At 51.4% G+C, this 27,909-nt stretch overlaps 2 protein-coding genes across 2 annotated transcripts in view; one reads left to right on the top strand and one right to left on the bottom strand.

Moving 5' to 3' along the window:
* Window positions 1-12,624, top strand: part of ABCC3 (ATP binding cassette subfamily C member 3) — a 43,928-nt gene extending 31,304 nt beyond the window's left edge. The window contains 7 exon segments of the mRNA XM_053892232.1: window positions 220-419; window positions 577-703; window positions 2,275-2,376; window positions 5,352-5,498; window positions 5,637-5,795; window positions 6,393-6,559; window positions 12,005-12,624. Of these exon segments, the coding sequence (XP_053748207.1) occupies window positions 220-419; window positions 577-703; window positions 2,275-2,376; window positions 5,352-5,498; window positions 5,637-5,795; window positions 6,393-6,559; window positions 12,005-12,113 (1,011 nt within the window). The 3' untranslated portion in view covers window positions 12,114-12,624.
* A 1,737-nt stretch (window positions 12,625-14,361) lies between these two features.
* ANKRD40 (ankyrin repeat domain 40) lies at window positions 14,362-27,653 on the bottom strand. The gene is made up of 5 exons (XM_053892546.1): window positions 27,267-27,653; window positions 22,140-22,288; window positions 20,511-20,996; window positions 17,597-17,778; window positions 14,362-16,836 (listed from the first exon to the last, which is right to left on the bottom strand). The coding sequence occupies exons 1-5, from the start codon at window positions 27,398-27,400 to the stop codon at window positions 16,690-16,692; spliced, it is 1,098 nt and encodes a 365-aa protein (XP_053748521.1). The 5' UTR covers window positions 27,401-27,653; the 3' UTR covers window positions 14,362-16,689.
* Window positions 27,654-27,909: the final 256 nt, after the last annotated feature.

The following is a 27,909-nucleotide window of genomic DNA, read 5'->3' on the forward strand; positions in this document are numbered from 1 at the left end:
GCCCCTACAGGGGGCTAGGGGGTCAGGAGCTGAGAGGGATTCAGGAAGGGCTTCGTGGAGGAAGTGGCCTGGAAGATTGAGCAGAGCTGACCAAAGGGAAAGGGTGGAATGAGTTCATGGAGCCACATCAGGTAGCGAAAAGTAGCCAAGTCTTATGGCTAAGGGGGCTGGCCGGAAGAAGGCCCATATGGGTTCAGAAGGCATGCCGGACTGAGTCAGGGGTCCTACGGTGCTGACCCCAAGCACCTGAAGAGGCTGGACTCCATCAGCCGCTCGCCCATATACTCCCACTTTTCAGAGACGGTGACTGGCACCAGCGTCATTCGGGCCTATGGCCGCAGCCAGGACTTCAAGGCCATCAGTGATGCTAAGGTGGACACCAACATGAGGAGCTCCTACCCCTACGTTGCCTCCAACAGGTCACAAGCCTCTTCCCTCACCCCCTATTCCTCCAAGAGTTCCCACCAGGGTCTCTGCAGGACAGACCCTGGAGTTCTGGGTTCCGGCTCTCCCCCCTACACAGGAAACTGCCCCTTCCTGTACCTGCCCCACTTCCTCCTTGTCTTGTTCCCACAGGTGGCTGTGGGTCCACGCGGAGTCCGTGGGGAACTGTGTTGTGTTCTTTGCTGCACTCTCTGCTGTGATTGGCAGAAACAGCCCGAGTCCGGGGCTGGTGGGCCTTTCTGTGTCCTACGCCCTACAGGTACGCAGGGGTCCGGGTCCCGGGGCGGGGGCTACAACTGGGGCAGAGACAACACAGGTGTCACAAGCATCTCCCAAGCTTTCGCTCTGCCCAGTATGGGGACCAGCCACGGGTTCTGCTCACCAGGACCGTGAGCCCACAGTGAGGCATGGAGAGACACTCTCAACCAACAGGGGATTGTAATGCCGGGTGAACAGGTCTTTGTGGAGGAAGGAACAAAATGTGGTAAGACCCCGGAGGAGATTCTCTACCTTGGGTGTTGGCGTTGGAGAAAGTATCTTGGTGCCAAAGGACAAACAGAGCTTGTCCTGCCTGTGCATGAGATTTAGAAGGTCAACAACCCTGACAGCAGTCCTGGGGCAGGGAAGCAGAGGGCTGGAAGATACCTCATTTCACAGGCCTGCAGAGAATATACACAGAGAAGGTGACTGGAGCCTGGAGTAGAGGGCGGGCTGGTCACCTGACATCAGCCTGTGTTATCAAAGGCTTAAATAACTACAAATGGTGGGGCGCCTGGCTGGCTCAGTCGGTGGAACGTGCGACTCTTGATCTCGGGGTCGTGAGTTCAAGCCCCACGTTGGGTGTAGAGATCACTTAAAAAATAAAATCTTAAATGACTGCAAATGGCATTTTTGTGACTTAGATCACATTTTCAATGCCTCAGAGGGCTCAAGCCTTGAATGCTTTGGTAAACAAAGGGCAATCTAGACAAATGAGTCTTCTCAAGCTTTCCTGTGTTATGAATCACCTGGAATGTGGGTTCTGATACAGCAGGCCCAGGGTGGGGCTCAGGATTCTGCATGCCTATCAAGACTCCTTGGCACGCAGTGTGGTCCAGGGACCGGTTACACCAACATCACCATCTGACTCTTGGTTTCAGCTCAGGTCATGGTCTCATGAACTGGGAGATCGAGCCCCATGACGGGCTCTGTGCTGACAGCACAGAGCCTGCTTGGGATTCTCTCTTTCTCTGTCTCTCTCTGTCTCAAAATAAAATTTAAAAAAATACAAAATCTCGGGGCACCTGGGTGGCGCAGTCGGTTGAGCGACCGACTTCAGCCAGGTCACGATCTCACGATCTCGCGGTCTGTGAGTTCGAGCCCCGCGTCAGGCTCTGGGCTGATGGCTCGGAGCCTGGAGCCTGTTTCCGATTCTGTGTCTCCCTCTCTCTCTGCCCCTCCCCCGTTCATGCTCTGTCTCTCTCTGTCCCAAAAATAAATAAAAAAAAAAACGTTAAAAAAAAAAAAATTAAAAAAAAAAAAAAATACAAAATCTCAAGTCCCACCACAGACCTACTGAATCATAAGCAACGTTTTAACAAGATTCTCTGGGGAAACTTTCTTATACATATTAAAGTTTGAGAAACACTGGGCTAGGTAGTCTTTGGTTAAGTCTGCAAGGTCACTGCCTGAGATACAGTTGTGATAGAGCCCCAGGTGGCACACCTATGGGCTTGCCCAGGCCCACCTGGGGCGTAGAGGCAAGGAGCATAATCAGGGAGTCGGAACTCCTCCCATAGCTATTGGGGGGAGGGGAGATCACCGTATCCATGACCCAGTCCCTTTGGCCAGATAACAATTAGTCTGATGTGGATGATCCAAATGATGTCAGACTTGGAGTCTAACATCGTGGCCGTGGAGAGAGTCAAGGAGTACTCCAAGATAGAGACTGAGGTGGGTCCTAGGATGAGCCTTGGGCAGGGCGATTCTGGAATAGCTGGGGAAGGGTGCTTGGTGGCCCATCGTCCCTACATCCCAAGACCAGCTCTTCATTTGGGGGATTCTTCATTCATTCATTCATTCATTCATCCACTCAACCCTTATCGAGCATCAGCCAGAGGTCTATGCTAGGAGGTGAAGAGGGTCCAGAGTTGATCATGGTGGGTCTCTCTTCAGGCAGATTCTGATGTGGGAGAGGGAAGACAGGGCTCTGATAAGAGCCCTGGAGTGATGCACCCAAAGAGGGCGGACAAGAGGAAGGTCATTCAGCTGGGGTATTCAGGAGGGTAATGACTCCAGCCAGAGATTAGCTGGGTGGAAGGAGCAGGGGTGGGGCAGCATGGCCTTTGTTGGGGAAAGGGAGTTGTCCCCTAATGGCGGCGGGGAGATGCAGACTCTTCTCCACTTACTTCTTCCTGTGGTCACACCCCAGACCTCCTCACACCCAGAAGCTGCACCATCTCTGAGATCTCAAGTCAAGCTTTTATTTAAAAAAAAAAAAAAAAAATTTTTTTAACGTTTATTTATTTTTGAGACAGAGAGAGACAGAGCATGAACAGGGGAGGGGCAGAGAGAGAGGGAGACACAGAATCCGAAACAGGCTCCAGGCTCTGAGCTGTCAGCACAGAGCCCGACGCGGGGCTCAAACTCTCGGACCGTGAGATCATGACCTGAGCCGAAGCTGGACGCTTAACCGACTGAGCCACCCAGTTGCCCCTCAAGTCAAGCTTTTAAACCACCCTTCCCAGTCCTCCCAGCTCATGTGCCCCAAACCTCTGCTGTCCCAGAACTTTGTCATCGTTAGGACCCCCAACCCTGTGGCCTACCTTTGTCCCTCTGTCCCCCAGGTCATCTAGCCTGGGTTCTGTGCTCCACCGGTGCCAATGCTCCCAACTCCCTTGCCCTCCTTTCTGTCAGTGGTCCTCGCCTACAAAACCCCTCCCCAGCCGAGCCCCTCTGTCTACCTTCTACATACTGACACTCAGCAGCTAAGACATCGCTGGAGAAAATCACTGATTTTACTTCCAGTTTGTGACCACACATCACTGCTGGGTATTTCTATTTTGCTTCCCCCAAAAGCATGTGATCCCACTTCCAGAAAGAGCCATTTGAACCTTCTTTCCTCGAACCCCCATATTTCCTCCCCTTGGCTCAGCCATGGACCTTGTGTGACTTACTTGCCCCTGAGAAAAATAGGGTAGGAGATGTGAACTCCCTCAACCTTCTCGCCTCCAGACTTTCCAACTGCCTGTGGTCCCTTCACCTCTTCCTTCCTCTTTTAGCAGGAAGTGTCCCTCCTGCTACCAAAGTCTACCCCTGCGGACTTCACCCCCCTCATTACACCCTCTGCTTCCTACAGCCTGCTCCCTCTGTTGGATGATTCCCATTCACTGGCAAACATGAGCTATCATAGCATCCGTCCTGCACACACACACCCACCTCCCCTCCCCCTTACATCTCACGGCCCCGTCTCTCTGCTCTCCTTTGTCACGAAGCTCGTTTTAAAGCACACACGGGGAAGTGGGGAACCCCGTCACCCTGTAACACATCTGCCTCCCGCGGTCTGGTTTCTGGCCCTGTCACTCCACCAACGACCCGCCTGGTTCCAAACCTAGGGGACACTTTCTTGTTCTCATCTAATTCAATCTCTCAGTGACGTTCAGACAAAATGACCCCTGCCTTCTTCTTGGAAGGCCCTCCCTCATAGCGTCTGTGACCCAAGCTCTTGCCCTGTCAGTCTCCTTTGAGCCCCCACCTCACCTGTTCCTCTCAGCCTGGCCTCTCTTGCCGCCGTGGCCCCCCCGGCCTCCCCCCTGCCTTCCCCAGACATCTCCTATCACCCCCCTCAATCCTCTGCTGGCAGGGATCTTTAAATTCTCCCTCTTCATGTCTAACGTTCCCATTTCCCCCTGTCCATAGACACGATCTGTCTCCATAGCCTAAAAATCTTTGCCCCCAACCCTGTTGCCCAATCTTTTGACAACTCCTCGAGAGAATGGTCTATACTGGCTGCTTTGCTTTTTGACTGGTGACAGTCTGGCTTCTCCTGTCTCGAAGCAGGGTGGCTTTACGTGACCTGCAGAGTCACACGGGTCCCCGCGCTTAGAAGGAAGGGTCTTACATCTGCTTTAATGCTCTGTGCTGTCACCACGTGGACATTCTTAATAACTATCGAACAAGAGACCCCACATTTGCATTTTGCACTGAACCTCCCAAGTTGTTGCTGGTCCTGTCTCAAAGCCACCATCATCTTATGCCCAATTTATTTTAAGAACCTCCTAACTAGCTTCCCTGTTTTCCATCATCCCCTCTCCTTCCCCTCATAGCAGCTAGAGGGATCCTTTAAAAACACATCAAATCGTGCCATTGCTCTGCACATGGCCCCTGATGGCTCTGCATCTTGGAGTGAAAAAAAACAAAAACAAAAAAACAAAACCATGGTTCTTAAAATGGCTTGCAAAGCCCTTCATGAGGGGGCCACCCACTATCTGTCTCCTACCTCTCACTTTGTCACTAGGCTCCAGAACACATCTGGGGAGGTATTCACGCTTTCTGTGCCCTCCGCCTGGCATGCCCTTACCCCAGATATTTACTTGGCTTGTCACCTCCCCCACCCTGCTTTGGGTCTTTATTTGAATATCACCTCCTCCAGGAAGCCTTCCATGACCACTCTGTACTTCTACAACACCAAGCACTTCTCAGCACTCGGCACTTTGCTACATTATGCAGATGTGCTTATTTGTTGATGGTGTGCCCCTCCATTGTGCGGTACCTTGTGACTTGTGACCCCGGTAGCTGTCACAGAGTGGCCACTCAGGGAGCTAGGGCAGGCAGGGAGAGGAGCTCAGGCTCCTAGGAGAGAGTGGGAGAGGGCCCGGCTGCGGAAGAGGGGCCACCCTGACGCAGACCCATCCTCCCCGCTGGGCCAGGCCCCCTGGGTGGTGGAGAGCGGCCGTCCTCCCGCGGGCTGGCCCCTGCGGGGCGAAGTGGAGTTCTGGAACTTCTCTGTGCGCTACCGGCCGGGCCTGGAGCTGGTGCTGAGGAACCTGAGTCTGCGTGTGCACGGTGGCGAGAAGGTACGCGAGGGGTGGGTTTGTGCCGGGGACGCGGCCACAGCCTTTGGGAGAGCAGGTGCCGCAGCCCAGAAGTCCGGCGGCCCTGGAGATGCCCGCTGACTCCTCCCGCCCCTTGAAAGCCCCCCTCACTCCCTCCAGGTGGGGATCGTGAGCCGCACCGGGGCCGGCAAATCGTCCATGACCCTCTGCCCGTTCCACATCCTGGAGGCCGCAGAAGGTGAAATCCGCATCGACGGCCTCAACGTGGCAGATGTGGGACTCCACGACCTGCGTCCTCAGCTGACCGTCATCCCCCAGGTACAAGCCTGCCATGGACTGGCCGCACTGAGCAGCCCTGGGGGTTGGGGGGGCGGGCCCCACCCTGCTTTGTAGCTTGAGGTCCAGGCCCCGGACCTCCGTCTGAGAGGCTGGAGAGCCTGACAGCAGGAGCAGAGCCACAGAGCAGCCACCTGTCATGGATCTGAAAGGGGTCAGACTATCCTGGCCCCATCAGACGCTGCCCTCCGGCCACCTGGGCTACCAGTTGAGACCAGGATTGCAGGACCCTTCAAGTACCCCATCCCCCTGAGACGCTCTGTCCTGGTCTGCCTGTTTCCCCACTCGGAATTGCATTTCACTTTTTCTAGCTCCTCTGGGGTGTTTTTTTCTGCTGACTGGACATTTTGGAGTCAGATTAGCGGTTCCTCTGTCTGCTTTGGTGGACAACTTTGACCGGCAAAGCTGGGGTTTATCGCTTCCCCACAGGCATTTATCTGCCCTTTGCCTCCCTCCTGGAGGGCTGGGGACAGAATAGGAAACGCTGCCCCAAATTCCTTTCTTTTTCTCTGGCCCTGGGACCCATGGCTCCTGAGGGGGCCTGAACGGCCCTCTTCCGAGACCTTGTTGTGTTGCCAGGACCCCATCCTGTTCTCCGTGTCCCTACGTATGAACCTGGACCCCTTTGGGTATTACTCGGAGGCAGATCTATGGCGAGCCTTGGAGCTTTCCTACCTGCACACCTTTGTGAGCTCACAGCCGGAGGGCCTGGACTTCCAGGGCTCCGAGGGAGGGGAGAATCTCAGGTAACAGCTGGGGTTGGGTGGGTCAGAAACAGCAACCCAAGGGGTAGAAGACTTCGTATCAAATGACACAGAGTCCAGGCCACAGCCCCCTCCCCACTCCCGTCTCAGTCTGGGGGCGCTCGGGGGAGGGGGGGCGGGGCTGTTGTTTCGTATTGAACATATTCTGTGGGATCTCACTGACGCCTCCCACAAGCTCCCGAGGTGGTGATGGTCCCCCTTTGCAGATGAGAAAACTGAGGCGGAGCCAAAGTCACCTAGCTAGGTGAAGGCATGCCTGGGATTGGAACCGGGAGATTCGAAAACCATTGTCAGTCCTGTCCTGCGAGGTTGTCAATGCTGTGCTTGGCCTGGGGTGGGGGTCTGTACTGAGCCCTTGGATCAGGTAAGAGCAAAACCTACAGTGCATTAGGTAGCTCACAGATATTTCCCAAGATGGCTCTGCAAGTCCTTCTGAAGTTTCCGAGTGAGCGAAGTGAGCTCTCCAAGCCCTTCTTTGCTTTCTTACCACCCCAGTGTTGTATCCACAGCCCCCGGGCTGTGCAGCAGGGAGGGCCGGGAGTCACTTCTTACTAAGTCTAAAGGCTTGCGATTGATTCCCACACCTGTGTTAGCTGTGTGATTTTGGGGCAAGTTGCTTAACCTCTCTGTTGTACCTCTTCCTTCCCTCTAAAATGGGGATAATAGCAGTCCCATACCTTTTTGCACCGTGCCGCCCACTAAAAAATATAATGTGAGACATGTATGTGTAATTAAATTTTTTTCCAGTAGCCACATTAAAAAAAGAAAAAGGAGCAGGTAGAAAAGAAAAGAAATAGATGGAATACATTCGAAAAGTGTACTTCATTTATCCCAGTCTATCTAAAATGTTGCCATTTCAACAAGTAATTGATATAAAAATTATTAGGGATATTTTACATTTTTTTCACACTAAGTTTGAACCCCCCCCCCCCCCCCCCGTGTGGACTTTTACCTTTACGGTACATCCCAATTTAGACCAGCCGCATTTCAAGCGCTCCATAGCCACACGTGGCCAGTGGCTATCATTTGGACAGAGCAGTCTTGAGGTCATTGGGATGAAACAGAAAGCACTTAGCCTGGATACACTCCTGAGATATTTAGCTATTTTATTCTTCTTCGTATTAGTCTGCTGGGTCCACACCCATGGACTCTCTCCAGACCTCAAAAACAAAAACAAAAACCTTTACATTTGCTCAGCACTTAATAGCGTTCAAAGAACGTTGGCATCCGCTATCTTGTTTAATCTTTACTGCAGTCCTGTGGGCCAGGAATGAGGCTCCAATGCATAAAATGATTGCCCAAAGCTTCTCAGCTAGCAAGAAGGGGGGGGGGGGGGCAGGGACTCAGGGAAGCCAGGGCTTTTGCCCCAAACCCTTCATCGCTGTGTCACAGCCATGCGTGGGATGGCCCTGCCCCCCGCCCCCCACTTCCCCTGCTAGTCCCGGGAGATTGAATATGCCCTTCAACGGGATTTCATTTACGCAGCCGTGTTGGGGTGGCTGGTGGATAAGCACAAGCTTCCAGACCCTGCACCCAGAGCTGGCTTTCCTCCATTTTCCTACCTCTGCTTGCTGTCAGCACCTCTCCTGGAGCTTCCCCTCCGTCCCCCCCGTCTGCCAGGGTCTGAGACAGGTCGGCTCCCCCCCCACCCCTCACTGAGATTATAGCCGCTTTAATAAGGAGAACTTGCATCCTGTGCCAGTCCTACCATAAATCAGCCCTGAGTTCTAGCTGGAGGCTCACTCTGATGCCAGAACCTTCATTAGCTGCGGGAATGGGCCAGCGAGAGAGCCTGGCCTTCACTTGGGCTGCGGTGACTCACCCCTTTGGGAAAGGCTGAGGTATTTGTCCTTGGGTGTGGGGTTATAGCAGCCTCTGTGGTTGGGAACACAGCCTCGCTTTGTTCACTAGCTCTGGCTTCCAAGGCAAGAGGTTGAAGGTATGCGCCCCACCTCTCCTCCACCTCCCCAGTGACCAGACTCGGGAGTCCCCGTGTCCCTGACCCTTCTTGTCCTCACAACAGAGCCCTGGCCTGTATTCCCCCATGGGGCTGGGAGATGACTGTCTGAATTGTGTGACATTAGGCTCGGCAAGATGACAATGCGTGCAAATATCCGGGAAGAGACATTTAGGTGTGTTCTTTCTAGAGTGTAAATGACGGATAGAAGCAGAGAAGCATCATGGCACTAGCTGAGGAGCGAGGACAGGGAAAAAGACACAGAAGGAGGAAGCCGGGGGTGCCAGAGACAGACCAGGATTTCACAGTGTTGAGCACTGCTCTACCCCAGACCCCTCATCAGCCCTGTGGGACCCAGATCTCCGTGACTCCGTGTTCCAGGAGGACTGGGCTGAGGCAGAAATGGGAGAAGTTAGACAGAAAGCCAGTCCTGGGCCTTTGGGAAGGAATGCAGACAGAAGCAGTTCAGGGAGTCCTGCCTGGGGGCAGGTGGGGGAACCCAGCTCGAGATGCCTGCCTTGCCCGTTCCCAGCGCCAGCTCGTGTGCCTGGCCCGAGCCGTGCTCCGCAGGAGCCGCATCCTGGTTTTAAATTTTTTTTTTTTTTTTTTTACGTTTATTTATTTTTGAGACAGAGACAGAGCGTGAACAGGGGAGGGTCAGAGAGAGGGAGACACAGAATCCGAAACAGGCTCCAGGCTCTGAGCCATCAGCCCAGAGCCCGACGCGGGGCTCGAACTCACGGACCGCGAGATCATGACCTGAGCGGAAGTTGGCCGCTTAACCAACTGAGCCACCCAGGCGCCCCAACCGCATCCTGGTTTTAGACGAGGCCAGGCTGTCATGGACCTGGAGACTGACGACCTCATCCGGGCTACCATCCGCACCCAGTTTGAGAACTGCACGGTACTGACCGTCGCGCACCGGCTCGACACCATCGTAGACTGTACCAGGTGGGGCGCCAGAACCCAGCGCGGGGGGCGGTGGGGGGAACCTGGTGGGGTTATCTAGGTCACCAGGAAGAGGCATGCAGATTACCTGGACACGGGAGAGCTCGTGGGATTGTCTAGGGCATGAGGGACAGAGCAGGGCTTCCCAAGTTATAGATAAGGGGCAGGACAGAGTGGAGTCATCTACCCACGGTGGGCACGGTGATGTTTTCTGAGACATACGGGACACTTTGAGGTCACCAACGTGTAGGGAAGGGGCACACTGGGGCTCCCTAGGCATCGTGAATTGTGCCCACGCTGCCTCCCTGCCACCCTCTGTTAATGCTATGAGCTGGAACCGGGTCCTTCATGACAAAACCCTCACTCTCTGAGCACCCTGCATCTTTAGAGGGCCCGCGTGGCCATCCCTTTGTTTGTACGTCGCTCCCACAATCCGAGCTGGGTGTACAGGTGGGGAAGCCGCTAAGAGAAGTGTATGATGCTAGAGTCCCTGCCTCAGAGGGCTGGACCCTGACAGCCTGGACCCTCAGGAGCAGACACCCTGTGGTGAGAGAGCGGAGGGCTGAGCCCCAGCCCCAGCAGCTGCTGACTACTGTGTGACCTTGGGCAAGGTGCAGAACCTCTCTCTCGGGGTTGTTGTAAGGAGTCAACGAAATGAAGCGTTTCAAATGCAGGCGACCCTGGAAAGTGTTAGCTTCTCCCCCAGCCTCTTACCATAACCTCCTCTAAGGATTAGGGCAAGGGCCTTGCCCTGGGGAATCTCATGCCTTCCCTGGGGAGGCAGCCACTCAGCCAAAAGAAAAATCTGGGACCTATTCCCTCACTGTGTCCAACGTTAAGGTGTGATGCTGGAGGACAAGGTCAGGGGCAGGGGGATCAGGAGCCTCACGGAAGTGACGTGGCACTGGCCTGGCAGACTGGCCCCCTTGGAGATGTGGGAGCTCAGAAGGAGGAAGAGGAGGAAGCTGAGATAAATCTGTGTCGAAGGAGTGTGGCGGGAGTACATCAATAAGGCTTTATTCACAAAATAAACATCTCCAGGCACGGGGAGGTAGGGAGGATGCCATGGATAGGGCAATGGGCAGACCTTGTCCCTGCCTCAGAAGTGTCCCCACACAGCCCCCAGGGGCTGGGGAACCAAGCCGAGAATGCCCAACGCTACCGTCTGTCTGTTCCATCCCTACCCCACCCCTATCCAGGCCCCCACTGAGAGAAGAGAGGGCAGACAGAGGTGCCAGGCCTTGGGTCCAGACAAGGGACAGGGATGGGCTGAGAGGATCTGTTCTCAGGCCTAACTGAAGACGGCGGTCACCGGTAACCCTGAGGGCAGAAGGCTCAAACCAACCTTGGAGGTTGGGAGTTCATTCATTCTAGTGGGACTGGCAGAAATTAATCAAATACTCCTGCTATCAAACGTGTAAGGAGAGCCTGCGGGAAGGAAGCAGGGGTATGTGTATGTAGGGAAGAGAAAGCCAATCCACACAGGGCAGCCAGGACACTATCTTTCCTAAGGAAAGGAAGCACCAGCCAGGCCCTACAGGATGAGTAAGAGTTGGCGAGTGGGCGAGGAGATGGGGTACGGATACAAATTTCAGGCAAAGGTAGGAGGGCACATGAGGCAGGAGTGCAGAGGGGGAAGGGGGGAGTGGAGGCAAGATGAGGAGGAGAGAGGGACAGGCCCCACCATCCTGCACTTTGAGGACCCTGGGGAAGCAGTCGTTACCCTAGGGAACAGTGAGAAACCACTGAAGGGAGGAGGGGCATCTCCCGGGCTCATTTGGGCAGTGACCAGGCAGAGATGTGCACACACTCCTTCCCAGGACGTGTTTCCGGGAGCCCTGTAGGTAAGGGAACAGAGTGAGGCCCATCCCTTCCCATCCAGGAGCATCTCGCCGGGCTCAGGGGAGCCCTTTTGGCTCCTGCCTCACCCTGGGAGTCAGGCTGTTAGCCCTGCACCAGGTGCACCCCGTGCTTGATTGGCAGGGGATTCTAATCCCAGGCCCAGACCTGACTCTGTGTGTGTGTGTGTGTGTGTGTGTGTGTGTGTGTGTATCCATCCATCAGCAGCAACCAGATATGCAGCCAAAGTCCCAGATTCCAGTGTCAGGCCTCCGTGCAGCCCAGTTTCCTGCCGTGTGCCTTTGTGAGTTGGCACAAAGCAGGTAGGAGCGCACAGGGCCCAGCGCACAGGCCCGTGGCTCCCTGCGCACAGTCCTGTGACCCCGGTTGAGGGAAGGGCTCATTAGGGAAGGTTTTCAGAGGCCTGAAGAGCAGAGATGAATAGGAACCTTGTGTTTGATCCCAGAAACGGTCTCATCTGCTAGGAGAGCAAACGGAGTGGCTAAAATAACCAGCCTTGCGAGCGTGCACATGTGGCCTAGTGGCTGTGTTGGGTGGGTCTCCTGAAGCAGGAGGGTTGGCATGTCCCCGCAGGGCCTGAGCAGGACCCAGAAGGGCAGAGTTGGACGGTAAGGGCCAGGTCGAAACTGATGGAGACCTGACCACTTCTTTTCTTTGGCTAGGGTCCTTGTCCTGGACAGAGGGACAGTAGCTGAATTTGATTCTCCAGCCAACCTCATCGCAGCCAGAGGCATCTTCTACGGGATGGCCAGAGACGCTGGACTTGTCTAAAATATATTCCTGGGACTTGCTCCTGGCCATTGCTGGTTTTCATCAGGAGAAAAAAAGACACCAAGCACGTCTGCAGGATGGACTCGATGGCAAACACTGGAGGCATTTGCTAGATTCTTGCCCTGCAAAGTGCCTCACAGAATAATTGTGCTAAATGCTTTAGATGAGGAAGTGGGGCCCAAGAGGTGAACTACGGGCCCAAGGCCACAGCTAGTTTGAGGCAGAGCCCAGACTGGTGCCCGGGGTCTCCTGATTCCCAACCTAGTGTTCTTGCCACGCTGTGCTGTTTTCAGTCATTTCATGGAATGACCTCTCCACTCTGTCTGATTTTTTGTATTTTCTACTCAGAAGGATTTTTTTTTTTTTTTTTTTTTAAAGTAAAGCTTTTTCCTCCTGGAACAGCAGACTGCCGGGTCAGGGTGTCCTTAGGAACTGAGTCCTGTACTCTGGGGTGCTGGCCTGAATCCATTAAAAATGGAGCACTGATGAAATAAAGCGACATGGTCAACAATACGTATACCCCGATGCAGCCTTTCTCTGCCTGTTCATAAGGTTTGGGGGTTAGGGCCTTTGCAGGGGGCAGGGAGGGAGGGAGAGAGGTGGAGGCAGACTTTATGTACATCTACATGGCTGGGATTATCTGAAAACTTCAGTCTCCAGAGCTTTTGGCTAGAAATATTGTCTTTACAGCCAAAAGTCACTGGGTAATTGCCAATACTTCCTGCTCTGCTGTGCAGATACTGTGAAAAGGCGAGAAATAAAGCCCCTGAAATCGGACCCGAGGCCTCTTGGGAAGGCTGCTGTGAACGCCTCCCTCATGCCATCCCTCAGACCTCCAAGCCTGCTTCTCTAGGGGCTGGGATGTGCGTGGTGACTTTTACTCCCTTGCTCCTTTAGTAGTCTATGCCAGGGGCACCTGGGTGGCTCAGTCGGTTAATTGTCTGACTCTTGATCTCCACTCAGGGTGTCATCTCCTGGTTTGTGAGTTCAAACCCCGCATCAAGCTTTGTGGCAACGGCGCGGAGCCTGCTTGGGATTCTGTCTCTCCCTGTCTCCCTGCCCCTCCCCACTCACTCTCTTCATCTGCCAATAAATAAACTGAAAAAAAAAACAAAAAAACAAGTCTATTCCAGACAGGTCCTCGTAACCAGCGAGGCCTCAGAGCCATTCGTCTTCCTCAATGTGGCCAAAGCTGCATGTGAGAGCACAGAACAGCCCAGAGGCGCCCCTGGCCCTGACAGTCTCGGGCCAATAAGCAAGATGAGGGGCCGAATTAAATTTGGTTTTGAGCAAACCGACAGAGTGCTCATTTCCTGTGGGTCAGAGTCCACCTGGCACAAGGCGTATTTGGAAATTTGGAATGGATCTCTTCTCTTTGTTACCTTACTGAGTTTTCTGGTGTCTGACCCTCTCGTTTCCTCGACCTTTCTGCTTGGTATGATGTGACAGGTTGTAGGGGATAGTTTGTCTTTCTTCCCTAAATGGTTTGCAGTAGGTGCGGAGATGGCTCCTTTGATCTGGTTTTCCTGTATGTATCGGGTCAGCCTGTGCTGCAGGACCATTTGTTAAAGGTTAATCACATTTTTTTTGGCAGCCTGTTTCTGCCCAGGATGTTTATGAGTGTAGAGAAGAAGACTTCCATCCTTGTGATAAAGCGAGTATGAAAGCCCAAATGCCCAAATTATTCTGCCTCTCCTTGGTGCTAAGAAAAGGTCTCTGCTATGCTCCCTGATTTATTAGGCCAATTTGGCATGACGTCTGCTTTGTGAGGTTCTAGCTGCCCTAACCCAACAGAAACGCAGATTCATTCGGCATCACGCTCAGCTGAAGATCTGAAGGTGGGAGGCTGTTACTTCCTCTCCTGCCTTGGGAGTCTGTTTCTGAGCTCATGGAGGCCCTGACAGGTGCCGGCAGCCCAAAGGAGAGGCTCGGTTGCATAAGGTAAATAGGCTAATCGAAAAATGTGGTCACTAGAGGATGACCTCCATCTAGCCGGCTCACCTCCTCCGGGGAAAGGAAGCTGGCCGCTGAGAGCCGGGAGGAAAGGCGCTGCACAGTGTCTGCGGGTGCCACTGTCAGGCACGAGCCCCTTGGTGGCAGCAAGACAGAGGAGCCTCAGCTGGGCGAATGGTCCCTCCGATTTTTCCCCTAGAGCACCGTGTCCCCGGGACTGTCCAACAACTCGAACCCCCCGGTGATTAGGAGTACAGTGCTGCTTAGGAGGCCCAAATGAAAAATATGGGCTCGGTTCGTTAATATTTTAATTTTAGTAATACTGGTTATGTTTGAACAGTCGGCAATGCACAAAGAAAACAATCTTCGGTGAATGTTTACACACGGTGTGAACACATGCTTTAAATATGCAGTGGAGGGGGGGTGAATTCACAGTTAACAAAGCTAAAAAAAAAAATCCTTGTTATAAATTACACAAAGCATATAAAAATATTTCTCTGAATGCATAGATTAAGACTTTAAAACTCACCTACCGGCAACTGTCAGTCTCATCCAACCGCCTTAGGCAGGAGTCAGGTGACCGCAGAGGGACTTTACAAGGGAGAAGGAGGACGGTGTCGGGCTCATCCCTCACCCGAGACACCAAGCCTCTCCCTCGCCCTCGCCAGTTTCTGAACCAGGGGGGGAATGCCCTGCAGCCACTCGGTAGGCCACCTCCCGGCCGGGACCTCCACTGCTTCTGAGTCTCTAATTGATCAAAATGGTTGGAAGAGTTTTAACCCCAGTGATTTAGACATGAATTAATACCGGATTTATTTCTGCCAGGATAGAGCTAGCCTTAGTGTTATCAGTAAACTGTCACTTTTTCCAAAGGGAAGGAAAGAAGGTTAGTATGTCTCGGTAAACTAGCTTCCAATTGGTTGAACCACCAGGGCGGTTTCTTCTTTAAAGCACTTCAGGGAAGGGGTAATAAGTAACTTCCCTGCGGAGTCTGACTCTGCTGTGCGAACACCGTACAAGGGTGAGTGAGTCACCACCAGGAATCGGTGGGCTAAGGGGGACTCACTGAACGGAGTGATTCCACAAAGCCGGCCTTGAGGACGGCCTCGACCTCAGCTCAGCACTGAGGCGGCAACAGGAGGCCATTATCTCGGCCCAACATTCTCCTCCATTGACGTCGTCTGCATGCTCTCGCTCCGTCAGCAATCAGTCGCAGCGTTCCAACAAAATTAACACAGTTAGGAAGTTAAGTTTCTTTGGAAACTATTTAGGCACTATGGGGAAAAAGCTTCTTAAGACAGCAGGGATGCTCTTCGACAGCTGGCTTCGAACCCCTGCCCTCCTGTTCGTCTGAGTGTGCTCGTTCTTATTTCTAAAGTGAAGCTGTTGGTTTCGACACGACAGTGGCTCTTTTAACGTTAATGACACCGAAAGAAAGGAAGGGAACTCTTGAAGGCGTTCCTTACGATTCTCGTAGGCCTAGGCCGTGCTCAAGAGTGTAATCAGGTGTTTTCCAGAACAAAGCCTGGCAGGCTCACAAACCGCCTCTGTGAAGCGGATGGGTGGGTGGTGGTGGGGGAGGCCTAAGGGCAAACAATTTGTTTACAAAAGCAACAGATACCGGAGTTGTGTAAAAACCCTAGGAATTTCAAAATAACCTTTATCTTTGATACAAAAATAAAGACACTAACTCCTTTAGCTCAGTTTCCCACAATCACCTGGAAAACAGCAACAGATTCGGTTTCAAAAATTGCTTTTCGTGCCTAGTGGGGAACGCAAGTGGGGAACACGGGCCGGCAATGTTCGTGCTCTTCTCGGACGGTGCGGTTAAACACGGAGAGGCCAGGAATCACTCCAGAGGTTTAAAGAAAAGAAAAGAAAAGAAAAAAAGAAAAAGGAAAAAAAAAAAAAAGCGGCTGCTCTTTTGGAAAGCATCAGAGAGCCCTCTAGTGACCACAGAGTCAATGCAGAGACGACTGTCCAGGCAAAGGCGGACACGGGAGACAGAGAAGCAGTCTTGAGTGTTGACAAAGGGCAAAGAGGGGGAGGGGCAGCTCTTTTGGTTAACAGCATATTTACAACTAGGTAACTGTAGTCTTAAATACTTTAAACCTGAGTAACATTGGTAAATATGTTATGTGAAACCTCACAGCCCCAAGTCGCGCTAGAAATCGTCTGTCCAGTGTGCTTTCCCCAATTTCCCCTCTAGCCGGTTCACACTTAGGAGAGCGGTGAGCGTGCAAGTCCCGAGAAAGCCCTGCAGGTGCACTGTCCGCAGGAGGGGCGACAGCCGCGCTCCGCTCCCTCTCCGCTTCTGCTGAGACGGCTCACTTAGCTTGGGCACGGGAAACAGGGGTTCAGAAGCGCCGGCTTCGGCCTCTCCAGCTTCTCCGCTGTTCACCGCTTCAAGCAGGAGGTTTATTGTGCACCAAGAGGCGTGGAAGAGTGGCACCGCTGCGGGGGGTCAGGGGCTCCCTACCATGGCAGAAACGATGTTAGTGTAGACGACGCAGTGGCACCGGGGCCCTCCTGGGCGCCCAAGACGGTTAGATCCATGGCTCGTCCTTGGCCCGGAGGTGACGCGCACTGTCACAATACTCAGCGATAAAAGTCCCTGCTGAACTTAGTACGTCAGTTTAGAAGCTCTCCTGTTGTAGCAAGGTCTTTCAGTCAGTGTGGACGCAGCATTTCGGAACAGGAAATTGTTTTCGCTTATCATTAAAACCAGTTCCAGCTCCTGGAAATCTTGGAGTCGAGCAACGTCTTTGTCCTAAAACAAAATGGGTTAAGCCCATTAAGAGGAGCCACTTGTCGGGGCGCCTGGGTGGCTCAGTCGGTCGAGCATCCCACTCTTGATTTTGGCTCAGGTCATGATCTCATGTTCGTGGGGGAGAGCCCCGTGTCGGGCTCTGCACTGGGCATGGAGCCTGCTTCCCTCTCCCTGTTCCTTTGCTGCTCCCCCACTCATATCCTCTCTCTCTCTCTCTCTCTCTCTCTCTGCCCCTCCTCTGCTCACACTCTGTCTTTGTCTCTGTCTCAAAAATAAACAAACATTAAAAAAAAAAAAAAGAAAATCCCTGTGGCAGGCCATTGGTGACTGTGCCCATTGGTGACTGTGCGGGGAAGTCCCCGGGGGCGTGAGTTGGGCTGCCTGGAGGATGGGAGGGTGGCAGCCCTGAACGGCAGCTACTGCAGGATGAGCGCACCTTGGACTTGGAGGGAGAGGCCATTCAGACCAGTTTTCCCCAGGTGCCCCGAGACGCGATAGTGTAATCCTCACGTGTCACTACGCAAACAACCACACCAGGTACACGGGAACGGTAATTCAGAAAATTCTCTCTGCTATGCTACCGCCTTCAAAAATGTCATGTCCCTGTCGACCAGGAGAGGGAAAGAAAGCTCATCTGGAAAACCACCCTTTGCCCCTTTTCTATTCTCTTCTCAGTTCTCAACTATGACTCATCCAGCCAAGGAGGAAGCTGGGTATTTTCCAAATGCAAAAAGCAAGCAACTGCTCAGACCTCTCTTACCTTTCTTACCAGGGTATTAGGTAACTTTCTGATCTTCTCCACTTGATCTGGATTAACACCCAGCTCACAGCAACTCACTCTGAGCAACTCTTGATAGGTGAGCTCCTGTCGGTCCAGTTCAATTTCAATGAAATCATTTTCTCGAAGAGATGGGTTCTGAATCCTCACCTTGAGTACCAGCTCTAGGGCGGTGGGGGCGGGAAACAGGGAGAAATGTCAATGAATGGTTCCTGCATAGTCAGTCGATGTAATTTAAGATCTTTTCCAGAAGCTGGTTATACATAATCATGCCCTGTGCCGGAGGCCCGCGCCACCCGATGAGAAAACTAAGCACCGTCAGCAGGGTTTTGCTCAGCCCCAGTTCTGGCTCTGGTGGCAGTTTTCTGCACTGTCTTCCCTACATCGAGAACTGTGGTTCACGAAGTAAAAGGGGTGTGTGTTCGGGGGGAGACAACCATCCAGTGTGTTGAAGGATAATTAACTTCTGCTGCTGGTGCTGAGTAGGTAAAGGCTTACGAACGGGTGTGGGTATCGAACCATACATAAGCAGGGGAAGGGGGGTGGAAAGAAGGCACAGGCAAGAGATGGGATACGAGTTACTCTAAAAGGATTTAATAATTGCGAATCTAAAGGTATTTGTGGAATATGAAATTACTAGGGCGCCTGGGTGGCTCAGTCGGTTGAGCGTCAGACTTTGGCTCAGGTCATGGTCTCACGGTTTGTGGGTTCAAGACCTGTGCCGGGCTCTGTGCTGGCAGCTCAGAGCCTGGAGCCTGTTTTGATTCTGTGTCTCCCTCTCCCTCTGTCCCTCCCCTGCTAACGCTCTTTCTCTCTAAGATACACATTTTAAAAATAAAAAAAAAAAAAAAAAAGAAATATGGAATTCCTCGCGATAAACACAGTAAAAGAGCAAAAAGACAAGCTATTAATAAAAATGACAGTCTATGATTTGAATGCAGCATGCCTCAACAAGGAAGGAGTCTGGGTGGGGAGTAAATAAGGACTATTACTTTAGGGTCGGGGATCTAAGCGGTCTGCCCTTAAGTTCTGAGCCTGGCTGCCAAGATGGCCCAAGTCAAATACCTATGTGGGTTTGGTGGTTCTGTTTTGCTCCTTCTATAGGAATCTCTCAGAGCACCCCCAGGTCACTGTTATCAGCACATATAACAGCAGGTCCTCAAAACCAGAAAGTGAGGGAGTTACTTACACAGAAAAAGTAAAGGGGAGGGTGCCTGAGTGGCTCAGTCGGTTAAGCATTGACTTCGGTTCAGGTCATGATCTCAGGGTTCGTGAGTTCGAGCCCCACGTCGGGCTCTGTGCTGTCAGCTGGGAGCCTGCAGCCCGCTTCAGATTCTGTGTCTCCCTCTCTCTCTGCCCTTCCCCCGCTCGCACTCTGTCTCTCTCTCTCTCTCTCTCTCTCTCTCTCAAAAATAAAGAAAACAATAAAAAAAAAAAAAGTAAAGGTAAGACTAGACTGTGCCCCGGGGTGTCTGTCTGGAATGGGAGGGATCAGGATGAACTTGTTTTTAATATTTTTATAGAGAGAAATAGATACAGAAACATAGGAGGAAATGTAACTATGTATACGGGTATTTCTGTTTGCTCCTTCCTTCCTTCCTCCCCCCCTCCCCCCCTCCCTCTCTTTCTCTCTCCCTTTCTTTCTTTCTTTCTTTCTTTCTTTCTTTCTTTCTTTCTTTCTTTCTTTTTCTTTCCTGGCTTTGTCCTCTGTGTAGGCCTGGAAGACATGACACCCCTGGAGCATAAGGGCACCTGGTGTCCACATCCTAGTTTCTGAACACCATTCTCTGCCAGAAAGAACAAGGGCTCCTCGGAGAAATGGCTGCCTCCGGGGCAGGAGCAGGGAAAGTGACACTAGGAGCCCGGAGCCCTCTTGCTGCACCAAAAAGTAAGGAAATGCTCCAAGAATGAGGGCATGTGTCCAAGCGATGTGAGAACTGGCTCCAAGGGGCTCCTTCTCGACAGATCTGGTATAATGTGAACATCAAGATGATGACAGTAACAAAATTATAACCTAATAATAAAGAATCTACGAGTTCATACTGATCTAAATGGAGAAGGGAAGGAACTTCTTTACAACAGAATATCAAATAGTCCCTAGAGAAAGGTAATAGGAGATCGTATTCTTTTGTTTTAAGTTCATTTATTTATTTTTGAGAGAGAGAGAGTGCCCACGTGAGCTGGGGAGAGACAGAGAGTGAGAATCCCAAGCAGGCTCTGCACTGTCAGCACAAAGCCTGATGTGGGGCTCGATCCCACGAACTGTGAGATGGTGACCTGAGCAGAAATCAGGAGCCGGGCTTAACTGACTGAGCCACCCAGACGCCCAGATAGGAGATCATATTCTACACAGTACCTGGCCTGGACTCTTCAAAAAATACTGAGGTCCAAAATGATAGAGAAGGGCTGAGGAAGCTTCCAGGTGAAAGGAGAATGGAACAGTATGATAACCAAAGGCGACAGGTGACCCTGGGCAGAGGACAGGGGTGGAGGGAGCACAGAGAGCTGCAGAGGGCACCAACACTGAAACATGGCCTGAATTAGAGAACACAGGTGGCTTAGAGAATGGTATTATAGCAAGGTTACATTTCCTAAATGTGGTCACTGGACTGTGGTTATGTAACAGACTCTCCTTGCTCTTAGGAAATACACACTTTACCACTGCAGGTAAAAGGGCAAAATGTAAATAATATATGAGTCTGACTAAAGGGAGCTCCTTATAGTGGTCTTGCAAAACTTCTACAAGTTTACAATTAGGCTCTAAACACATAAATAAATACAGACATAAATCCCATCCTCCCAACCCCCCCCCCAAAAAAACCGGGGAGTGAAACGCTAGACCTCTGGGCGCCCTCCCCACCCCACCCCGCAGAGGCTGTCCCCTGAGGAGGGTTACCTTGCATGTTAAATGGAAATGCCCCCGTGAAGAAAAATGGCTGGAAGGCTGGCGCTGGCCCTGCGTATGTCCCATTTTGAGGCTCCAGAGACACTGGTGGCTTGGACGGGACAGAAGAGAACAGTGAGCGGCTCTGACTCACTGGTGGCTGACAGACAGGACCCGGTTTTGTGCTTTCTGGTGTTCGGAGTATGGCAGAGGGGGCAGACACATCTCGGTTCTGAACCAGGGCCAACGAGGCGTGGTCCCGTGGAAAGGCCCCGACCAGGGGAGGCTCCCCGGCAGGCAGCAGTGGAGGAGTGCTTTCCGCAGGGGGTGACGCAGGAGGTGTGGAGGGGCCCCCGTTCTGGAGCTGGGCCGCATCCTCTGCCGCCGCAGGGGTGTAGAGAAAAGGGAAGGCTGGGTTGGCCAAATAGTTGGGAACAAAGGGCAGTTCTGACTCCTTCTTCAGCTGGGGGAGGCTGTCATCACCATCATCTTCTTCCACTTACAAAGAAGAAAACGCATAACATTTACATAGCCCTTTAAAAATTACCAGGAAAAGAGTGTCTTGTGAAAGCTAGTGTCCTTTGGTATATGGCATATTTTGTTCCGTGTTTACTGCCTCTTCAAATCAGAAGACAAAAGAGTGTTTCATTAGGTTTATGATCACTGTTTTGATTGCCTTAAATTTAATAGACTAAAAAAAAAAACAAAAAAACTTATAATGCCTACCTATCTGGAAATGACATGGAATTACTATCGTGGCACAGTAGTATTACCTTGGCTTCTTTTTTTTTTTTTAATTTTTTTTTTACATTTATTTATTTTTTGAGAGACAGAACACAAGTTGGGGAGGGACAGAGACAGAAAGAGACACAGAACCCGAAGCAGGCTCCAGGCTCTGAGCTGTCAGCTGTCAGCTGTCAGCACAGAGCCCAATGCGGGGCTCGAACTCACGAACCGTGAGATCATGACCTGAGCCGAAGTCGGACACCCAACCGACTGAGCCACCCAGGCACCCCTTACCTTTGCTTTTAAAAACAGATTTGTGAAAAAAAATATATTAAAAAAAAAAAAGGGGCGCCTGGGTGGCTCAGTCGGTTAAGTGGCCGACTTCGGCTCAGGTCATGATTTCGCCGTCCGTGAGTTCGAGCCCCGCATCGGGCTCTGTGCTGACAGCTCAGAGCCTGGAGCCTGTTTCGGATTCTGTGTCTCTCTCTCTCTGACCTTCTCCCGTTCATGCTTTGTCTCTCTCTGTCTCAAAAATAAAGGTTAAAAAATAATAATAAAAATTAAAAAAAAAAACAAACAGATTTGTGGGGCGCCTGGGTGTCTCAGTCGGTTAAGCGTCCAACTTCGGCTCAGGCCATGATCTCACGGTTCGTGAGTTTGAGCCCTGCGTGTGGCTCTGTGCTGACAGCTCAGAGCCTGGAGCCTGCTTCGGATTCTGTGTCTCCCCCTCTCTCTTACCCCTCCTCTGTTCATGCTCTGTCTCTTGATAATAAATAAGCGTTAAATTTTTTTTTTTAAATAAATAAAAATAAAAACAGATTTGTGGTTCGACTGGCATCAAGAACACAGCCAATGAGACCACAAGTCTTAAATGAGTTTGACAAAATCAAAAGTTGCCCCCCAACCCGGACTCACCCCCCATGATCTTCCTGATTTCTCTCCTTGACGTCAATTGGACTGGCATTTCTCCTTTTGTCGTAAGAATCTCTTTGTCAGCTCCTGATTTTAATAAGTAAGAGACCACCTGACCATGATTGCGTTTACACGCCCAGTGTAAACAGGTCCTGTCCAAAGAAAAGGAGAAAAGAGTTAAAAACAGAAGAGGTGAGGTGGGATTTCAAATTCCAGGTGCTAGTCAATAAATGTATGCAAGCCTGTTAAGAGCTCAGCTAGAACCAGGAAACCGGGCAGGTAACCTCAACTTTTCTTTTCGGAAAGCAGATGATCAAAATATTTAGCATGCTTAAAACTTATTTTTGGGGCGCCTGGGTGGCTCAGTCGGTTAAGCGGCCGACTTTAGCTCGGGTCATGATCTCGCGGTCCGTGAGTTCGAGCCCCACGTTGGGCTCTGTGCAGACAGCTCAGAGCCTGGAGCCTGTTTCAGATTCTGTGTCTCCCTCTCTCTGACCCTCCCCCGTTCATGCTCTGTCTCTCTCTGTCTCAAAAATAAATAAACGTTAAAAAAAAATTAAAAAAAAAAAAAACCAACTTATTTTTATTTTCATTTCTGACCCTTGGGAAAAACTAATTTATCCCAGGAGCTTTCATTTCGAGGAGTTCCAGGAGGCTGGCTGGTTAACTCTAATGGTATTGCTGACAGGTCTTCTAGCACTAACGCTCGTTAGATTGTCCCAGTCTCTTTAAAATGTTTTTATGGTGTCACTTTTCCTTTTTAGGGACAATGGAAACTTGCTTCATATGCATCAAATGACACACGAACATTAAATATTATCAGGGTAATAATCATCTACAGCTTGCTCTGCCACTGAAATTATTATTGCTACATAGACATTCCCGGCTGAATCTCAGTTGCTCATTCTTTTTCCTTTTCTTTCCTAGACACACACACACACACACACACACACACACACTTTAAATTTCCATTTTTAAAATACTTGGATCCTCTAGTTCTCTCCAGAAGGCTACAAACATACCCTCATCTGCTTAAATGTAAGGCACTGCGCACAGGCTTTAATTCCTAAGGCACTTGAAAAATGTACACCAACGACCAAAATTTTCAAGAACAAACTCTTCTAACATATTAGCCTCATTTAAGTAAAACTAATTATTTATTATTGTACACACAGGAAGGGATTATGCACACTCTGAAGGGCTATTATTTTAACACCGCGTAGAAATATAATTAGCATGCTGGTAAAAACTCCATCTTAAACAGAAATGAAGGGATTTGGAGTTGCTAAATTCATCCCTGGTTGCCAAAGCTGAATGATATTGTGGAAGGAAAATCCTTTCTCCCCTCTGTTCTGAAACGTCCTCACCAATTCTCTAATTGAATGGAGAAAATTTCTTCAGAGCTGCCAGCCAAGTACAGATAAGATAAAGAACAGAACAATAATGTTCGGTAGTGAGGATTAAGTTAGGTCACTAACCTGCAAAGTACAACTATCAATAAAGTTCATTTGGTTCCGGGGAGAAGGTGATGTGCCCTGGCCTCCTCAACATTTCAGGCTTGCAGAAAGCTAGCTTGTCCGGCTGGCTGGGACTCCATCAATCTTTCAGAGGGACATTCCATACTATTACCGATTAGAATTAGATTATCCGGGTACCTTTAAGGTGTCCTCTATAAAGAAAAGATTGCCAACTTGGGAAAAATAAGGGAAGAGGCTGCTTCTGCTTCTGAAATATGAGCTCATGGAGATAAGGAAGTGTCTGCTTGGACGTACAGGTACTTAATTGCTCAACAAGGGAACCAAGAACAAGGTGGACACTGGTCCGGGCAGAAGGATCCAGTACATCCTTGATTGTGGGCAAACTGCAGCTGAGAGTGTTTGTGGATCTCTGTGGCATGGGCTTGAAAAGTGAATAATTATAATAAGTAAGCATTCAAAAATGAATGGAGCATGATGAGAAAAATATGTTCCCTTTTGGAAATAAAGTGCTCACTCGCTGGTAGTAAATCACTTGTTCATGACAAGCTTGAGACTGAAGAAGGTAATTTACTGCCAGTGGGTCTGAGACACTCTGGGAAAACCAACTAGCTAAAGCATCACCATGTAAAGTGGTGTTAAGGCCACACAGCACGATCCCCACAACCACGTGCCCTGAGTGGCCATCACTTACAGTCCAGACCTGTGTGGCTCTGGGCAGCCATAACTCAGAGCCATTGCAGCCAGGCAATATTTTCAGCTTTTTCATGAGCCATTATGCTTGTTGCTTAAAGCCAAGGGGTACGCACGACCCTTGAATTACAATTGATATGGGAACTCTATCTTTGAAATTTAACTCTTCAAGCTTTAAATTTGCAGTCAGAATATCTGGTTAGTCCTGGGAAGTATGTCAGACCAGAGGGGCTGGGTATCCTTCATCAGTGCTGAAATTGTGGTTACTGACCAACTACAAAGTGAAAGCAGTAACCATTCGGCTTTTCTATGCTAGAGATTAAGTGTTCTATGCCAGCATGCTGCTTAATAATAAGAAAATAATAGTTAACAAAGATATAGTGCTTTTTACATGGGGGATGCTGTTCTAAAGGCTTCATATATATTAACTGAGTCAATCTTCTGAACAACCCTTGAGTTAAGTGCTGTTATCGACATTCCCTTCATTTTACAGAAGTGGAAACAGAAGCAGTCAGCAAAAGGCAGAACAAACAGTATGCTTTGGTGATTCAATGTTACAGGGACAATAAAACAAGGGGAGGGACCAGGGAACGCCAGAGGCAGGGGAGGGGCATGGTGCCATTTTAAATCGAGGGCAAAGGAAAGCTCACCAAGGTGACATCTAAGCTAAGACCTGACAGAGGTGAGGGAAGAAAAGCATTTCAGACTTGGAAGAAAAAACATAAAGGCCTTGAATCAGGACTGTGCCTGGTGTTTCAGGAAAAGGGAGGAGGCCAGGGGAGCAGAATGAGGGGAGTGAGGGGGCAAATCCGGGGATGAGGCCTTGAGGCAGAGAGGGAGGACGATGGGGACTGGAAGCAGAAATTCGAGGACCCTCTGAGCTTTTACTCAGAGTGTGATGGGGGCCATTAGAGGGTTTTGAGCAGAGTGAAATGATGCGACTTTTGACTTGTTTTAGGTCAGGATCCCTCCGCTGTGCTGAGAAACGACTACAGCGTATGAGGGAAGCAAGACTAGTTGGGGGGGGGGGGGGGGGAGTGGTGGTGGTGGCTACAGCAAGAATCCGGGGCACCAGAATGGTGGCTGTGTAAACCAGAAGTGTTGAGGGAGAGTTAGTGAGAAGTGGTCAGATTATAGCTGTAGGTGAAGCTGGCAGAATTAGCCGACACACTGGATGTGGAATGTGAGGGAAAGACAGGAGGCAAGGAGGGCATCGAGGGTTCTGGGCTGAACATGTCAGATGCTGAGCTGAGGAGGACTCAGAGGAACAGGCTTGGGGCAGTCTGGGGGATGAGGGGAGATCAGGAATTCAACCTTGAACCTCCGACATGAGGTGCCTTAATAGACATCTTCCCCGATAAATCTATGAGAAGCCTGTTCAGGTTGCTTCAGATTCAGCCTACATTTACTGAGCACCTACTACGTGGCAGGCGTCATGGTTAGGAAAGCAGGGTCTAGAATCAGATACGGGGCTCCTTCCTAGTAAATTCTATGACCTTGGGGAAATTACTTAATCTTTCTGGGCCTCAGTTTCCTCACCTGTAAAATGGAGAGAATAACAACAACTCTGTTCTTGAGTAGTTGTGAACGAGAGAGCCTGGCTTGTGTCACAGAGCAAACTCCAGGAATGTGAGCTATTTATACAATGCTTCATCTCCTTCAATGGTCACAACACTCTTCTCACATAACTGGAAAATGAAGTGACTCAGGAAGGTTGCATTAGCTAAGCAGGAATGGAGAGTCTGCGGGGAAAGACCAGGCTCCTTCCTCTATACAACACCGCCTCCCACTGCCAAAACAGTGAGTCACAGCTTGTGAACCACAGAGCCATGCTCAGAGAAGGTACACACCAAAGGGCAAGGCTTGTTTGCAAACGCTTTTAAAGAAAACAAAAGGCAGTAGTGTCTACTGTTTCCTGGCCTTCTGCACAGCTATCCAAGCTGTTTTCTATAAGAGGTAGATAACTTTGCAAGGGAGTCATGGAAACCATGGTTGGGGTCACAGCTGTGTGGTTATTCTCTGCCCTTGGACCCATCTCCAATGTCCCTCTCAGTTCCAAAATGTAGGATGCCACTTGAAAAAAATATTTCCAAACTCACTGTAACTCTAAGCTAGCAAAAACAGGCTGCTTAGGCATGACTTGGATCAAATAAAAATTTAAATTTAAATGTGAAGAGGGCAGAATAATACCACATCCAGTAAGTAACTTAACACTAAAAATCTGACCGGCACATCCTAAAATGTGACTCCTTATTTAATTGAGAAGGACTCAGTTTGCGGGCCGGCATCTGGAGTCTTGAATTCAAATTCTGCATTTAAAATTGCAGTAAGAAAACAAGGCAAAACACTCTATGGGATAAACGAGTAAGTCTTCCCTCAACAGGCAGCTGTAGGCAGCGGCATATCAAGGCTACAGTGAGGCAACAGAGAGGCAGAAGAGTGATGCAAAGTGATTTGGTTTTTTTGTTTTTGTTTTCCGGTCTTGGGAAAAGAAACGGTGCTAATTTATAAGATCACATTCGCTCGGTTGCTTATGCTTTTTGCTCTGCACAGGTGTGTTCTCCAGAAGCTCCTAGGGCAAAATAATCGCACACGCGAAGTGGGGTGAGCTCCGTACGAGCGTGCGAATCGATCGAATCGTAGCCAGCAGGGCTCCGGCCCAGCGAGCCCGGGGGTGCGGGGCGGGGAGGGGGGGCCGGGGCTCAGGTGGGCGCTGCCCCGGGAGGACTACGTGGGCGGGGACTGGGGCAGGCCGCGCTCCCGACGGCACCGCGCGGGGCTGGGGGCGGGGGGGAGGGGGCCCGGGCAGGCCTCGCGAGCGCACGGCCTCGGAGGCCCAGACGCTGGGCCACGCCTTGGCGGGCGGCGGCAGCCTGCGCCGGGCCTCGGTCATGGGCGCCCGCCCCCACGCCCCGGCCCCGCCGGCTGCTCTGACCTAGGCCTCCCCCGCTCCCCCACTTACCAGCCGTTGACCTCATTTTGGGAGTTCACATCCACCCCGCTCTCCACCAGTTTCTGCACCTCCCGAATGTCCCCCAAGGCCGCGGCTTCCCGCAGCCTCTCCTGCTGCTCCTTCTGCTCTAGGAGAGCGCTCATCTTCCCCCTCGGGCCCAGGCCCCAGCCGGCCGCCCGCCCCGCCCCGGGCCCGTCAGCGCCGCCGCCGCCGCGGCCCGCTCCCCGCCATGGGGAGCGCGCGGGGCTTGCCCGCCCTGCTCGCGCCCGGCCCGGGGCTGCTGCGCCCGCCCGCCGCCGCCGTCGCCGCCGCCGCGCCGCCCGCCGCTCCCCGGCTGCTCCCGGCCGCAGGCCCCAGCCTCCGCCCCGGCCGCGCCTCCCGCAGGCCGACTCCGGGGGACCCTATTCGGAGTGACAACCCTGACCCAGATCTTTTCCGTTCCTACCCTCGGCCCCGGCGCCCGGGCTGGCTGTTTATGTAACTGCTGCACAACATTATCTGCCGTGATTCATGGACTATTTTTAGACGTCCCCACCCCGCAGCTTCAGAGGAGGAGGACAGACACATGGAAAGAGAAGAAAGCATAGCTGAGAGCCAGAAAAGCCTTATCCTCTGGCGCAGGCTGTTTACCAGGCATCAGAAATAATTGGTG

The sequence above is a fragment of the Panthera pardus genome, unplaced genomic scaffold, assembly GCF_024362965.1.
Source record: "Panthera pardus isolate Hobbes unplaced genomic scaffold, ASM2436296v1 HiC_scaffold_3, whole genome shotgun sequence".
In the NCBI taxonomy this organism is placed as follows: domain Eukaryota; kingdom Metazoa; phylum Chordata; class Mammalia; order Carnivora; family Felidae; genus Panthera; species Panthera pardus.

Bases quoted from the DNA above. Each gene is read 5' to 3' on its own strand.
- ANKRD40 (XM_053892546.1), bottom strand. From the start codon at position 27,400: ATGAGCGCTCTCCTAGAGCAGAAGGAGCAGCAGGAGAGGCTGCGGGAA. The intron at 22,289-27,266 runs GTAAGTGGGGGA...TTCTTTGGACAG, and splicing joins CAAAATGAGGTCAACGGCTG to GACCTGTTTACACTGGGCGT. The intron at 20,997-22,139 runs GTGAGTCCGGGT...CTTCTTTGTAAG, and splicing joins AATCAGGAAGATCATGGGGG to TGGAAGAAGATGATGGTGAT.